The sequence below is a fragment of the Callorhinus ursinus genome, unplaced genomic scaffold (assembly GCF_003265705.2).
Source record: "Callorhinus ursinus isolate GAN/ISIS: 27379988/994484 unplaced genomic scaffold, GSC_fseal_2.0 scaffold10, whole genome shotgun sequence".
Classification (NCBI taxonomy): Eukaryota; Metazoa; Chordata; class Mammalia; order Carnivora; family Otariidae; genus Callorhinus; species Callorhinus ursinus.
This window is the reverse complement of record NW_027397072.1, coordinates 74,665,106-74,680,393: the sequence shown is the minus strand read 5'-3', so window position 1 is coordinate 74,680,393 and position 15,288 is coordinate 74,665,106. Positions and strand designations below refer to the sequence as shown.

Here is a 15,288-nt window from a genome sequence, read left to right as displayed (position 1 = left end):
TTGTATTTATGAAGCAAGTAATAATTCTGCCTATTCCTGTTTTGTTTACAAAGTGAGTTAGCAGCAAAAGTTACAACAGCTACAGTTGCATTGTACTACCCTATTTTTTTTAATCAGCCTGTTCTCATTAACGTAAAGACTTGAACTACAGAAAGGTACTTATCCATGAATGTCATGGTTAGTATAAAAATATAAAAACTGTAATACTAGGTAGTTTGCTTGGTGTTAATTAAAAAATTACAATTTAAGAGATTTTTAATTCTATTATTGAATTCCATACATAAAATTATGGAATGTTTGTAGCTGTGGTAGAAAAGCAACACCTTAAAACGTAAGGGATATTTTCTGCTATCCTAGTCTCAAAGCAAAAGAGTCCAGATCTTTTACAGAGGTCCAGAATTTCATGCTGCATCAGCAGACTTGTGTAATAAGTGCAAAACTGTGAATGAAAAAAGCAGCTCTTCTATAACCACAGTAAAAGAGGACAGAGCATATAAGATGTGATTACAGTACGATAAGGATTTTGATACATGACTTGCAGAATCAAGGTAAAAATATGGTAACCATAGCTTGAACCCTCAGAATTTATCTTTCGGTTACTGCCAGCTTTGACAGATGTATGCACAAGACTGAACTGGTGAAAAATACCTACTCTCATGTGGTGGGAAACAGCTCTTTTCCACGTTAACCTTATTTAAATTCTATTAGCAACACTAATGCACTCAATGGTTACCATATGTTCTTCACTTTAGATTTGCAGTATTAAAAATGATAATATGAATTGTTACAATTCTTTTCTTAAATGATGTCTTCCCCTCAAACTGATTAGCTCAAGCAATGTACGATCTCATAGATTTTCTATACTTGACAACTTACACGTCTCCTTATTTTAGCTAAATTTGAACTGAATATCAGTTAAACTTAAGATTCTGTGATCTTCAGCCATAGACCTCGTGTCTCACCTTAACAAAACTTCTGAACAGATGTTAATATCCACTCCCACAAAGCTGACACATTCTTCTACAACACTGTCCAGTGTTGCCTTGAGTAAAGTTTGAGATACATCGTGCTAAAAAAAGACAAAGATCAAATGTCAACCCAAAGTGAAGGACATGCAGTTTTTGGACTATTTCTTACATACCTATATTACTGGTAGCTGGCTGAGACACAGCATAATAAATTTTTTCATTTTTCTTAAACATATGGTTAGTATGTAATTGAGCTGAACTTAAGGAATCTGTTTTCTTACTCTCTAAATCACTTATACACCTAACTTCAATATAACAGCGCCAGTAATTTTTGCTTTCTCAGAATTCTACCAGAGCAGTGGTTCTCAAACCTTAGTTTGCCCTCAAAATCACCTGAACAGCTTGTTAAAACACAGGCTGCCAGGCCCCCTACCCAGAGTTTCTGACTCAGTAGGTTTAGATGGGGGGCCTGAGAATGTGCATTCTAAGCAGCTCTCGGGTGATGCTGTTGCTGCTGGTTCCAGGAGCACACTTTGAGACATACTGGTCTCCATCATTCACACAGTACCTGGCAGTGTTATCTTCACTTACATGTGTATATTATCCCTTAGTTCTTCTTAGGAGAAGAGAGAGTAAATTATAGTTTAGTGTATACACTAATATACAATAAGTCTTACAGCAAATCAAAGTCTCATGTTTCATCACATTAAAGATACTATTGCTTATAAGATGCACTGTTATTTACCACTAAGAAAGAAAATACACTGCCTATTAAATCATGACACAACATTTTATTACTTGAAATTTTTATTTTTTGAACTGAAAGAATTTTTAGACTTATTTAGAAAGTTCTTAAATCATCCATCATGCATAGATAAAAAAGAAAATATAAGCAATCTAAACTGGTTACGGTATTCCTAAAATTTCTTCACATTCAGCATTCAAATCTTCTGGTCTAAGTTTTTTACTCAGAGTCTTAGATGTCCAAATTTTTCCATTCACTATTGTCTTTTACTCTCTTAAGATCCTAAGTAATGTAGCATTTCCTGAAAGAGTAATATTCTCTAGTGTCTGAGATTTTCTTTAAAGCTTCCGATGCTCATTCTGTAAGCTTTGATAGTGGTTCTATCTTAATCTTAAGTAAGTATCAACAGAAGAGACTCTGGACAACAACAAAACTATTCTTTCCTTAAAGGTCCTTACATGTTTTACTGTTCAACAGTTTGTTGACTAAAACAGTGAAGGGTCTGCTGTTCAGTCATGACTCCAAGATTAACAACTGAGGACACACAGGAACTACACCAGGATTTGCCATGAAGCCAACAGCAACTGTAAGACACCATTAATTGTTCAGAAGCATCCTGATTTCAGAAATGTTAGAATGTAAGAAAATGTGCATCTTAGAATTTATAAAAGACAGTATTTGAAAGTAAATATTTGTTGGCTAACTGATGAGTACCTCATAATATACTTGATGTTATTCATAATTCTAAAATTAAAGATCCTCTAGTTGTTCCCACATGTGAAACTGTGGGTCAGCATCCTTCTCCATGTGTTTCAAGAAAACAAGGTTAATTTTGATAACCTTAAACTCCCAGGAAGACCATACAGTAAATAGAGTCCCTAGGTATTGTGATTATGTTATTATCTTTTAATAAGAGTAGAAGTTTTGTTCTGAAAGACTGAAGGGTGCAGGAGTACTTTTATATTTCAGAGATAACCTGGTTGGTTATCTAGGCCACAGCTAAAAACCACAGACATAATTTTAAAAATCCTAATAAGCAAACATAATCATGAAAAGGATCATAAAGAAAAACCTAAGACCTTGCTAAGGACCTGATTACTTTTTCTTAAAAAGATTTTATTATTGGGGGGCGGGGAGAGAAACCCAAGCAGACTCCATGCTGAGCGTGGAGTCTGACATGGGGTCTGATCTCACAACCCTGAGATGAGACCTGATCCAAAACCAAGAGTCGGTCGCTCAACCAACTGTGCCACCCAGGTGCCCCGAGAGCCTGATTTCTTTTGAGCCACAACATTTAAGAAGCTGGATAGTCTTTCCTTGGTCTAAGTAGATGAGAAGCAGCAAAATGAAAAGGGGGCTTTTAAAAATGAGAGGGTAGGAGATGATGGACAACATAGTGGCAAGCACAATGATATCAACAAGAAAAATATCTGAGGAAAGAGACAAAACTATGAACAAACAGGAAAAACTAAAAGTAATAGTTGGGAGCCATTAGAATAAAGGCAAACAACTCCACATATGTCACATCACACCAGACGCTTGGGATAGCTAAGTAAGTAGTAAGCAGTCCCTGTAGCTGGACAATCTTGGTTGCCTATCCTACCTCTAACCTCCAACGCTCTTTTCCTCCTTCCAAACAGAAGCCTGGCTGTGTTTCCTGTATCTACTCCACCTCTGGAAGGCCATATGATTTGGAGAGGCTGGCCCCACTCCAGCAGATGATAACAGTAAAATCAGTGGTTTTCAAACTGAGGGTTCTGACCAATTAGAGGGTCCTAAAGTTAATTTGGCTTGCCACCAGCATAAAAAAGTCAAGAAAGAAATAGACCATATCAAGTGTGTTGCACATATTCTCAACATGGAATGAACAGTGCAATAAATAACGCAGCCAATTGAGAATATCATGTGAGAGGAATACATAAATTGGCCAGGAACATGTGTTTTGTTCATGGAAATCTCATTGGATCTTCTGATAAATGATGGTCATGATTGATGGAGAGGTTAAAGAGTAACTCTACAGATTTATGAAGCAAAGTATCAAAAAAAGCATGAGAAGTTTATCATCGGATGGCAAAGCTCTGATTCTTACAACCAAGTTTAGTTACAAACTTTCAGTGTCTTTTTCAGAAAGGATGTTACTGATTATAACACTTTTCAAATTATGAGCAGTTGTAATATTTTAACTGAGTTAGTACAAGTTGACCTTAAGAATCATGATAAACTTCAGGGCGCCTGGGTGCCTCAGTCGGTTGAGTGTCTGACTCTTGATTTTGACTCAGGTCATGATCTCAGGATCAAGAGATCAAGCCCCACATTGGGCTCCATGCTTAGCGAGGAGTCCGCTTTAGATCCCTCCCCCTCCCTCTCCCTTTGTCCCTCCCACCCTGCTCTCTCTCTCTCTCTCAAATAAATAAATAAATCTTTTTAAAAAAAGAATCATTGTAAACTTCGAAGAAAAAGAAAGAATAATGAAGCAAGCTCATTACCAGATTTGGAAGTGTTAACAATGACGAAAAGGACAGAAAGTACTAACTCCATTCAATCTGACTTGAGGTACTTTTAAAATAGAAAAAAAATAACAGTAAGACTTTAAAATGAACTTAATTTAAAAACAATTTACAAATACACAAAACAATAAAAATATCTGACCCCAGATATACCGGTGATAGTAATGTTCTTGTACATGACAGTATAAAACCTGCAAAATTAAAAACCAAACAAAAACACTTGGAACATCCCTACCAAAATGGCTAAAATGCAAAAGATGGAAAATACCAAGTGTTGGTAAGGATGTGAAGCAACTGGAATGCTCAAAATATCAGCATGATAAATGTATTTTAGGTCAGATATGCAAGGCAAGGGAAGGCAGTTTTAGGACATTTATTTTGTGTAGTTTAAATATAACATCACATAAAACTAATCATAGGTACTTATACAATGTAAAAATACATTCTTGTTCAATATAAACTGCAAAGGAGTAAAAAATGGACAAATTTCTAGAAACAGAGTAATTGCCAAAAATGGGCTCAAGAAGAAATAAAATCTGAACAGACTTACAACAAGAGATTCAATCAGTAACCAAAAATCTCCCAACAAAGAGTCTAGGACCAGAGAGCTTGATGAATTCTACCAAGCATTTAAAAAGAATTAACACTAATCCTTCTCAAACTCTTTCAGAAAATAGAAGAGAAGGGAACCCTTCTGACCTAGTTCTTTGAGGCCAACATTACCCTGAAGTAGAGGCCAAACAAAGATAACATCAGGAGAGAAAATTATAGACAAATATATTTGTGAAGATAGGTACAAATATCTTCAACAAAATATGAGCAAACAAAACTCCAACAGTATATTAGAAGAATATGATGCATTCAGGATATGTGAACTCAAGAACCACATACATATTTTTTTTTCAGGTGAAAAACCCCTTCTTTTGGAATTTTTAAACTTAAAATTTTGAAGTAATCTCAAATTCAGAAAAAAGCTTGCAAGGAATTTTCTTAGCTTTCCTTCAAATAAATACTTCAGTGTATATTTCCAAATAACAAAGACATTGTCTTACATACCACTGTAGAATAATAAAAACTTTCGTAGAAAAGTTATCATCAGTGTAATATTATCTAATGTGGAACCCATACTCAAATTTCATCAATTGTCCCAATTCTACTTTACGGCATTTTTCCTTCCCATCCAAAATTCAACCCAGGATCACACACTACATTTAGTTGTCTTATCTTTCTATATACTGTGCTGGCCAGCTTCCAGGATGGTTCCCAATGATCCCAACCCCTGGTATGCCGGCACTGTATATCCCATCTCCTTGAGTATAAAATTCACTCAGGAGTCTTGTCTGTATGAATTATTACTAAGATTATTTTACCACTCACAGTGACCTATTAATGTAAAAAAGTATTGTCAATTTTGACTTGATCAGAATTTAAAAGAATAGGCTCAATAGTGTATCATAATATGCTCATAGTCCTCATGTATTCTAGACTGGAACAAATTCATGAACCTTGTAACTATACATTGAATTAAATCTTTCTAATTTTTTTTTTGTATTTGAGGGTTAAAAAACATTTAATTATAAATAAAATCATATTTAACTTTATCATGTATATGGGTATTATTTTGAGAAGCTTTTATTTTTAATTATGAAAGACATATACATATACATAAATATATGGGTGATGGGTGTCTTAGTCATGGTATAAAATGTATTTCCTACTGTGTATCATGATCAAAAAGTATGAAAAATAATGGTCTAAGCCTATCATGGTGGTCACATTCCATTTATGCAATGATGGCAAATGAAATACGAGGATAAACCCGCTAGGGGCTTTTGAAAAGGCCTTCCTTACTGAGAGGTTAAAAGAGTAACTTAAATATAGACCCTTATTAAGAGCTAGATCTTTTCTTGTTTTATTCAAATATGACTACTGGAGCCAGGGTAAGCACTGTATCAGTGACTAGGCCTGGCTTGAGGACAAAGCTGACTCACTGAGGATGGCAGGTGGCACATAAGACCACAGTTTAGTTCTTCATGATACTCTTGAGATTTTCTATTAGCCAGTGCTGAACTCACCCCTCCTCTGACCTTCCTGTCATGGAATGTCCTTACTATTCAATAAAGAATCATACATTTACTTATTGTTCAAGCCACCTGGAGTTGGGATCTCTGATGTTTTTCTAACTGCAGCAGTTATTTTATCAAGGGACTCAAGGTCTAGTGGGAAGACTGAGATAATAAAAACAACCAACAATAACCTTATTACTAAAAACCCTTGAGATTGTACCATCAGGCATTGTTATAAGGCTTTATAATATTATCTAATTTAATCCTTACAATAATTGTACAAGATGTATATATAATACAATGTAGCATCTTCACATGTAAGAATTTATTCTAAGGGAATAGAAAGATATGTGCAAAGGTATGACGTGTGTGTGCACGTGCGCAATCTAAAAATATACCCTGAGGGGACTGATACAAATAAATATGAAACTGTCACCAATGTGAACTATTATTATGAAGTCATTAAAATGCATATGTATAAGTTAGAACAGCTATTTTATCAAAATGCCCTGCAAGATAAAAGGTCCCAGATAACCTATGGAGTTCAAATATTTTTTTAATTCTTCTAGCAGGTAGACTTAGGTAAGAAAAATTTTTTTTAAAATTTTTTAAGTTTTTTTCTTAAGATTTTATTTATTTGACAGAGAGATAGAGAGCGAGCACAAGTAGGTAGAGCAGCAGGCTCCCTGCTGAGCAGGGAGCCCGATGCGGGTCTCGATCCCAGGACCCTGGGATCGTGACCTGAGCCGAAGGCAGACACCTAACCGACTGAGCTACCCAGGCACCCCAAATTCTTTTTTTTTTTTTTTTTAAGAATTTATTTATTTGAGAGAGAGAGAGAAAGCATAAGTAGGCAGAGCGGCAGGCAGAGGGAGAGGGAGAAGCAGGCTCCCTGCTTGGCAGGGAGCCCGACACCAGGCTTATCTCTGGACCCTGTAATCATGACCTGAGCTGAAGGCAGACGCTTAACTGACTGAGCCACTCAGGGCTCCCTGTAAGAAAAATTTCTGCAAGAACTGCTGTGATCTATAATTCTGAATTTTGCCTACATTCTTCCCCAACTTTTTGCTTAGGAAAGTACTAAAGGGTTAACATCATTTTCTAAAAGTACAAATCACCTATGTTTAGGGGAGGAAATAATGAACAAATTTCCATACTGTCCCCATTATAATGTCTTTGGGCATTAAAGAAGACTCATTGATTTTTGTCATTCTGAAAACATTTTCTAAGCAACTATCATGTACCAGGCACTAGGCTAGTTGTGTTGGGTGTTGAGAAAACGGGAAAAAGCATACGAAGTCCATGTCTTTAAGAAGCCCAGTTTCATCTGCCAAAAGCTGAGATAACATGCACCATCCTCCTGGCAGTCATGAGTAGAAGAGGCAAGAGGACCCCAGGACTGACTGTGCTAATTGTCAAGGACTTGATGCCAGAAAAGTGGATTGCTCCATTTTTTAAAAAGTTATCTAACTCTGAATTTTTGGACAAGTTATTTGAATTATATAAACAGTCTTTTTCAAATTCAAAGAAATATTGTTTGGGCCATTACATTCTTACCTAAAATTTATGAGATTTTTAAAAAGGAATATAAGCACTCATTCATGCTAGTCAGCTTTTTTGAGGTCAGAATCCACATTTTTATTATTACTTTACCACAAACTTCTGAAGAATTGCTGATTCAAACTGCTCTCCTTTCTTTTTTTTTGTTCCAAAGCACTAAAATTATCTCAACTATTTTTAAAAAAGTCCTTCCAGATGAAACCTTGTCTGTGGACTAAAGCTTCTACAGCAGTGAAACTGCACACTGCATATTCCATACTAAACTTTAAATTTATTCCCAAGTGGTTTCTCCATGAAGTATTCTTGAGTAATTTCTTTAGAAATTATTATACACTCATGGTTCTTCCTGTCCTTTACTATTGTGAAAATACAAAATGCAGTTAGAAATTAAAGATGCAAAAAAGCTTTATAGAGAAAATCTAGCCAACTTCAAATAACGCAAGTTGATTTCCTTATCTTGCATTTACTTTTCTTTGACATGTGACAGTTTAAGAGTCATCTAAGGGAGTGTGTGTTAGATGACCTATGAAAGACAGAACAGATAGAAGAATGGAAACATTTCAGAAAACAGAGTATGTGCTTAAGAGTAGCTCCTCCTCTACTTCTTCAAATCCAGTATGCAATATACTCCCTTTAAAGACTAAGACAGTGTTTAGCACCATAGAAATACTGTATTCAACCTTCTAAAAACCTATGTGTTCTAGCTCTACTAGATCACAAATATTTATATGTAATGAGACAAATACTCTTGATAAAAGGCTTTAAAATATTTCTTCATAAACACATTCTTTTAAAAACAAATATTTTTAACACTAGCGGAACATTTTAATTTTTTAAATGAATAAATTATACAGTGAACAATTCATTGTGCTTATGGGGCTCTGGGAATTAAGATGGCAAAGGGCATTAGTCTTTCAGCACTGGAGGGATTTTTCCAGATCTGGAAACATAAAGTATGGCCAGTGGTCATAAGAGGGGAAAAACAACACAGGAAGAGATTTTCCTTGTAAATTTTCCTCCTTTAATAAATCACATGGAAGGTATGCTGAAGACTCTTTTAGTGCTAACTCCATATTTAGGCACCCAGTTGGCATTAACTTACGCTATTTAATGTAAACCAATTTATTCAAGCCAACTTGATGGAAAGATCCCTGGAACAACGCCTGTCTTCTTTGTTCTGCACAAGACAAATGGAAACTAATTTTTAAAACCCAACCTTCTACCCTGACTCTGGAGCTAGAGTAGCCCCCACTCCTAAGGCATGGATCTTCTGGGGATCTCAAAGGAGTGCCTACAGTTATTCAATGGGGTCTTCCCACTCTGGATGGCCAGAACTCCTGTTTCCAGGGCACTGTATAATCTCTGGAATCTCCATTCAGCTCACAAAGCTCCAGTAGCTTTTCTGGCCTTATGGGGTCTTTGCTTATATATGTGCACCTTAATATCTGGTCAAAGACATTCTGAAAAAAAAACAACAAAAAAACAAACAAACAAGACTTCTCCTTTTAGCTGTAATTGAGTAATTGGTACCAGAATATTTTCCCCACCATAAACATCTCTAAAGCTGGGCATAATATATTTGGCAACTAATTTTAGATGGTAGACAATAGGCAGGGCAGGATTATGATTCTAGAGAGAGGGGAATTATGTGAGATGAGTTCCACAATTGCCCACAATCTGTCTGAAGACACTTTGTAGACTGTGGCATAGGGAGGTGGCCAGCAGAGCACATCCATCTCACTAAGCTGGGAAAGCAAAGATCAGAGTTTGGAACAGCTGAAGTAACTGGAATTTTAAGAGTGGGATACCAGAGAGAATGGAGCTTCGAAGAACAGAACTACAGAAATTTGTATGAAACTTTGAAAGTATTTATCTAAAGACTAAGCTGCATATACCCAGGGCACCAGGACAAGACTCTACAAGACCAGGCAGAAAAGAGCTGCCTGGGAGTTTGGGGGCTATACAGAGATTCCTAAAAATGTGTAGAGCTGGGAGACATAGAATGTCCCTCCCAGCCTCAGTGGGGAGACCTCACTGAATACTCAGATACTCCATTGATACCCCAGAAAGGACAGGCCTTAGAAGTGGGGCTATTCTAGTCTTAGAGTAGGGGCAACTCTACACCCATTCTAACAAAGTTTGTTAAATAATCCTTTTCCAGATGGGTTCACTGGTGTATTCTACCAAACATTTGAGGAAGAAATGATATGAATTCTTTACAATCTCCACCAGAAGACAGAAGTAGCTTTATTCATACAGATCCTCCTTGACTTATGAAGAGGTTACATCCCGGTAAGTCCACCAGAAGTTGAAAATATCATTGGGTCAAAAGTGCATTTAATACAACTAACCTATTAAACACGATAGCTTCACCTGGCCTACCTTAAAGATGCTCAGAACACTTACATTAGCCTACAGCTGGGCAAAATCATCTAACACAAAGACTATTTTATAATAAAGTACTAAATATCTCCTATAATTCACTGAATACTGTTCTGAAAGTAAAAAACTGAATGGTTGTTTGGGTACAGAATGGTTGTAAGCCTCAACTGTTTACCCTCATGCTCATATGGCTAACTGGGAGCTATGGCTTGCTGCAGCATCCTGAGAGGGCATCAGAGCATCATACCACATTTTACTAGCCCAGGAAAAGAAGAAAACTCAAACTCGAAGTATGGTTTCTACTAGACATGTATTTCACATCCTTACCTTAAAGCTGAAAAATTCAAAGTCAAGCCATTTTAAGTAGAGGACCATCTGTCAAAACTTGAAAGCAACCAAGATACTCTTCTGGAGGTGAATGGATAAATAAACTGTGGTACATCCAGACAATGGAATATTATTCAGTGCTAAAGAGAAATGCACCATCAAACCATGAACAGATATGGAGGAACCTTAAATGCATATCACTCTGTGAAAGAAGCCAATCTAAAAAGGCTACACATTGCATGCTTTCAACTCCACTAAATTATGGAAAAGGCAAAACTATGGAGATATTATAAAGATCAGTGATTGCCAAGGAAGGAGGAAGGAATCAGCATAGCAGAGAGGATTTTTAGAGCACTAAAATTGTTTTGTATACTACAGTGGTGGATACATGTCATTATATAGTTGTCAAGACCCACAGAATGTATAATACCAAGAGAGAAGCTTCATATAAACTATGGACTACAGGTGATATTATGTGTCAACTGTAACAAATGTATCACTTTGGTGCAGGAAGTTGATAGTGAGGATGACTCTGCATTATGAAAACTCTGTCTTTCCATTCCATTTTGGTATGGAATGGAAAGACAGATGGAATTTCATTCCATTTTGGTATGAACCTAAAAACTGTTCTAGAAATACAGTTTTTGAAAAGTTTAAAGTTTATTTAAAAAAAAAATGCTCCTTACAAGATTCAATCTGATCTGACAGAAAGTTAACTGATTGCTGGAATAAAATTCAACACTATTTAAAAGAAGACAACAAAATTTGCAATCTCAACAACAGCACAATGTCCATTATACATTAAAAAATAACTAGACATACAAAGAAGCAGGCAAATATATCCCATAACAGAAGGGGGGTGGAGAATCATCAATAAATAGAAATCAACCTAGGATAAACCCAGATGTTGAAAACAGCAGACAAGAACTTTCATGCAGCTCCAAGATGTAAAGGAAATATGGTCATAAATGAACAGGTGGGAAATAGAATAAGATAAATGGAAACTATAATAAATAACCAAATGGAAATTACAGACCTGAGAATATAGTATCTGAAATGAAAAACTTACTCGATAGGTTTACTAGCAGACTGGAGACGAGCAGAAAAAAGGGTCAGTGAACACAAGAGAGATCAACAGAAATCATCCTATCTGAACAACAGAGATAAAATAGAGGCGGGGGGAAGCAAAGCCTTCATGACCTATGTGACAATACCAAAACATCTAAATATGTGTAATTAGAGAAGAAGAGAGAAAAGGTTATGCAAACATTTGAAAAAGTCATGATCAAAATTCCCCAAATATTTTGTAAAACATAATATATAGATCCAAGAAGCTCAGTGAAGAATCTCAAGAAGGATAAATATGAAGAAAACCACATCTATGGATATTATAGTCAAACTGCTGGAAAACAAAGATAAAGAGAAAATTGTAAAAGCAGGAAGAGAGAAAGGACACATTGCAGAGGGAGGAACAACAACAGGAGAAACAGCTAACTTCTTATTAGAAACAACAGAGGTCAGGAGACAAAGAAATGACATCTTTAAGGTGCTGCATTAAAAAACAAAACTCAGGGGTGCCTGGGTGGCTCAGTTCATGATTTCAGGATCCTGAGATCCAGCCCCACATTGGGCTCCATGCTCAGCAGGGAGTCTGGTTGTCCATCTCCCTCTCCCTCTGCTCCCCCCCCGACACCCTGGCTCATGTTGGCTCTCTCTCTCTAATAAATAAATCTTAAAGAACAAGGCTCAAAATTAAAAACACCAAATTCTGTGTTTTCCAAAGAAGAAGGAAAAATAAAGGCATTTTGAGGTAAATGAGAATTCACTGCCAGCAGACCGGCATTACAAAAAACGTTAAAGGGAATTTTTTAGGCTAAGGAAAATTGTTAACAGATGGTAAATATAAATATATAAGTCAGTATGTTCTAATTTAACTTAAAAGACATATGACCATTTTAAGGAAAAATTATAGCATACTTTGGGATGTCTATATATGAAAACAATCACACAAAGAATGAAGGGTGGTGAGATAGTATATTAACTCTAAGTAGACTATGAAAAGAATATAAATAATAATGGCTGGAGTAACCACTGGGGGGGAAAAAAAGCCAAGAAGTACAGGTGAAAAGTCAGTAAAAGAATTAAAATAGTAAACTAGAAATTATTTGATTTTCTTTTAAAATAAGGCAGAAAAGGAAGAAGAGAGGCTTGGAAACAGATGAGACATATAGAAAACAAATAGCAAAATTGTAAAATTTAATTCAACCATATTAGTACACTAAATGTTAATGAAGTAAATGCTTCTATTAAAAGGCAAAGATTGTCAATCAAGATATGACTTATGTTGTCTGCAAGAGACACACAGTAAATATAAAGAAACAAAAAGGCTGGAAGTAAAAGGATAGAAAAGAAATACCATGCAAATATTAGGACTACAAAGATTAGAGTGGCTATATCAATATTAGACAAGAAAGAGTTCAACACAAAAATGCTTATTACATAATTACAGAGCTTCAAAATACTTGCAGCAATTCAACTGCTAAGTGTTTACCTAAGGGAAAATTTTAAATATGTTCTTCCAAACCTTGTACAAGAAGTTCATGGCAATTTTATTCATTAATAGTAAAACAAAACAACCTAGGAATAGCTCAGGTGTCCATTAACAAGAGAATGCATTAAAAATGTGGTATGTTCACATTATGGAATACTATTCTGCAACAAAAAGAACAAACTACTGATACATGCAAAACCATGAAAGAATCTCACACACATTAGGCTGACTGGAAGAACTGGGTTCAATGGACTACACACTGATTCCATTTATGTTAAATTCTACAACAGACAAAAGTAATATGTGGTGAAAATATCTGGGTATGTGGGAAGGGACAGGAATAAATTTTCTGGGATGAAAGAAATGTTCTATATCTTGATATATGTGGGGTGTACATTTGTCAAAACTTATTGCACTATATCACTTTGCCTTTTTCTGTATGTAGATTATATCTGAAAAGAAAAGAAAAGAAAACTGTAAATAAATAAAAATCCAACCTAAGTTTCTGAATCATTAAGCTGGGAACAGTGATGCCCTTAACTATAGATCTGTCTCAGGATTCACAGCTCTGGAGCAGGTGGCTGGGATACAAAATATAGACCACTCCTGATTTTTGTTTCTTGGAATTTGATGGTAGATGTTCTCCCCAGATGTCTCACCTCCTGAACCTAAAAGAGAATTCTTTTTTGTATAAAGTAATTTGCAAATTCGGAATCATTGTCAACATAGCTTCAGCAGACCACATAGGAACTTAATAACAAATGCATGCTGTTAGATGGCACAAACTTGCTAGTTAGCTGCGTGCTAGTTCTCATTCCATAATTATTAACATAAAATACTGACTCTGCCTTAAAAACTTTCCCATGATGATTAAAATTTAAACAGAATGTATAACGTCTTTATGAATTATGGAGCTAAAAAATTAGTCTCTGCTATCATACTAGTCCAGTGTTAAAATGTTAATCTGGTCTGGCTTTCATTTTGTCTTCTAGTAGGTGCTCTTATGTCCCCTAGTGGATACAGGTCGATATGGTAGAGGAAAGATAAGGGTAATACTGGCTAAGTAAAGGGCCATAAATCCTAAATGCCTGCCTGGCCCACATGCTTTTCCAAACCAATGCCCCATACTACCCAATTTACCATAAAAAAAGAAAAACATTAACACATCTGAACTGGACCACACCTATGTGCCCCATGTGTGGTCACATATAAGGCCTGGGCTAAAACATAATCCTGGTTTATGACATATGCACGAACAAATGCATACCAATTAGCTAACATTTTGACCTGATATAATACAAAGAAGTCGGCATTTCCACTGTAAATCTCTCTTTTTAAAGATTTATAGCTTAGTCATAAAAGCAGACTTTAGAAAAATTTAGGGTGCAAAGATTTAGCCACAAGAGAGAAATTTCCCTTCTAATAAAAGTAAAACAGTATGTAGAAAATCTGATCTGAAACTCGTGTGTGTGTGTGTGTGTGTGTGTGTGTGTGTATATTAGAGAAAAAGAAAGATCCTTGTGCACAGAAATTTTGACCGCCTACTGTTTAAATTGTTACGGGGGGACAGGGGTTAGGGATAAAAGGAGCCTATAATGCAAAGTAATAAAAAAGTTTTTTTCATCCCCAAATTGTAGAAACTAGGTTCCCTGACACTATTTCCAGTAATACGCTCTAAGGATACATATTGTCTCCCGAAATTCACATACACAGACTCATACGTGGCCACATATGCAGCCATATATGAATTGGCTTCCAGTCCATTAATACTATGGACAGTAAAATTTTCCCAATTAGACTCAAGGCTAACACCACCAGCACAGGATCCACATTCATGTATTTCCATGGGGATGAAGCATTAATATGGTAAGGCAAGGTTCCCTTTTGTTTGCATGTCCCCTGTCTCTGCATGATTATGGTTAAGGAGCCTAGGAGTTCCAAAGGATCTGAAACAATCACTCCACACCCAGCCTTCTGCAGTGGGAGTAAAGATAGGGCTCCCAAACTCCATCTTCCACACCACTTTTATCCCCATTTCCTATTTTATTTTTATCTAGAGTACTTTTTATCATCTACTACACACAGGTTTGTTGTGTGTATGTGTATAATATACATATAAAATATATATGTATTTCATTCATTGCTGTATCCTGGCACACAGTAGGTGTTCAGTCCTACTACT

The 15,288-nt window shown here is 36.0% G+C and overlaps 1 protein-coding gene across 3 annotated transcripts in view; it reads right to left on the bottom strand.

Moving 5' to 3' along the window:
- Nucleotides 1-15,288, bottom strand: part of SRBD1 (S1 RNA binding domain 1) — a 200,271-nt gene that overhangs the window by 28,790 nt on the left and 156,193 nt on the right. For all 3 annotated transcript variants that reach the window (XM_025868898.2, XM_025868899.2, XM_025868901.2), the window contains exon 17: nt 963-1,069. In XM_025868898.2, coding sequence (XP_025724683.1) covers nt 963-1,069 — 107 coding nt within the window. The remainder of the gene's footprint in view (nt 1-962; nt 1,070-15,288) is intronic.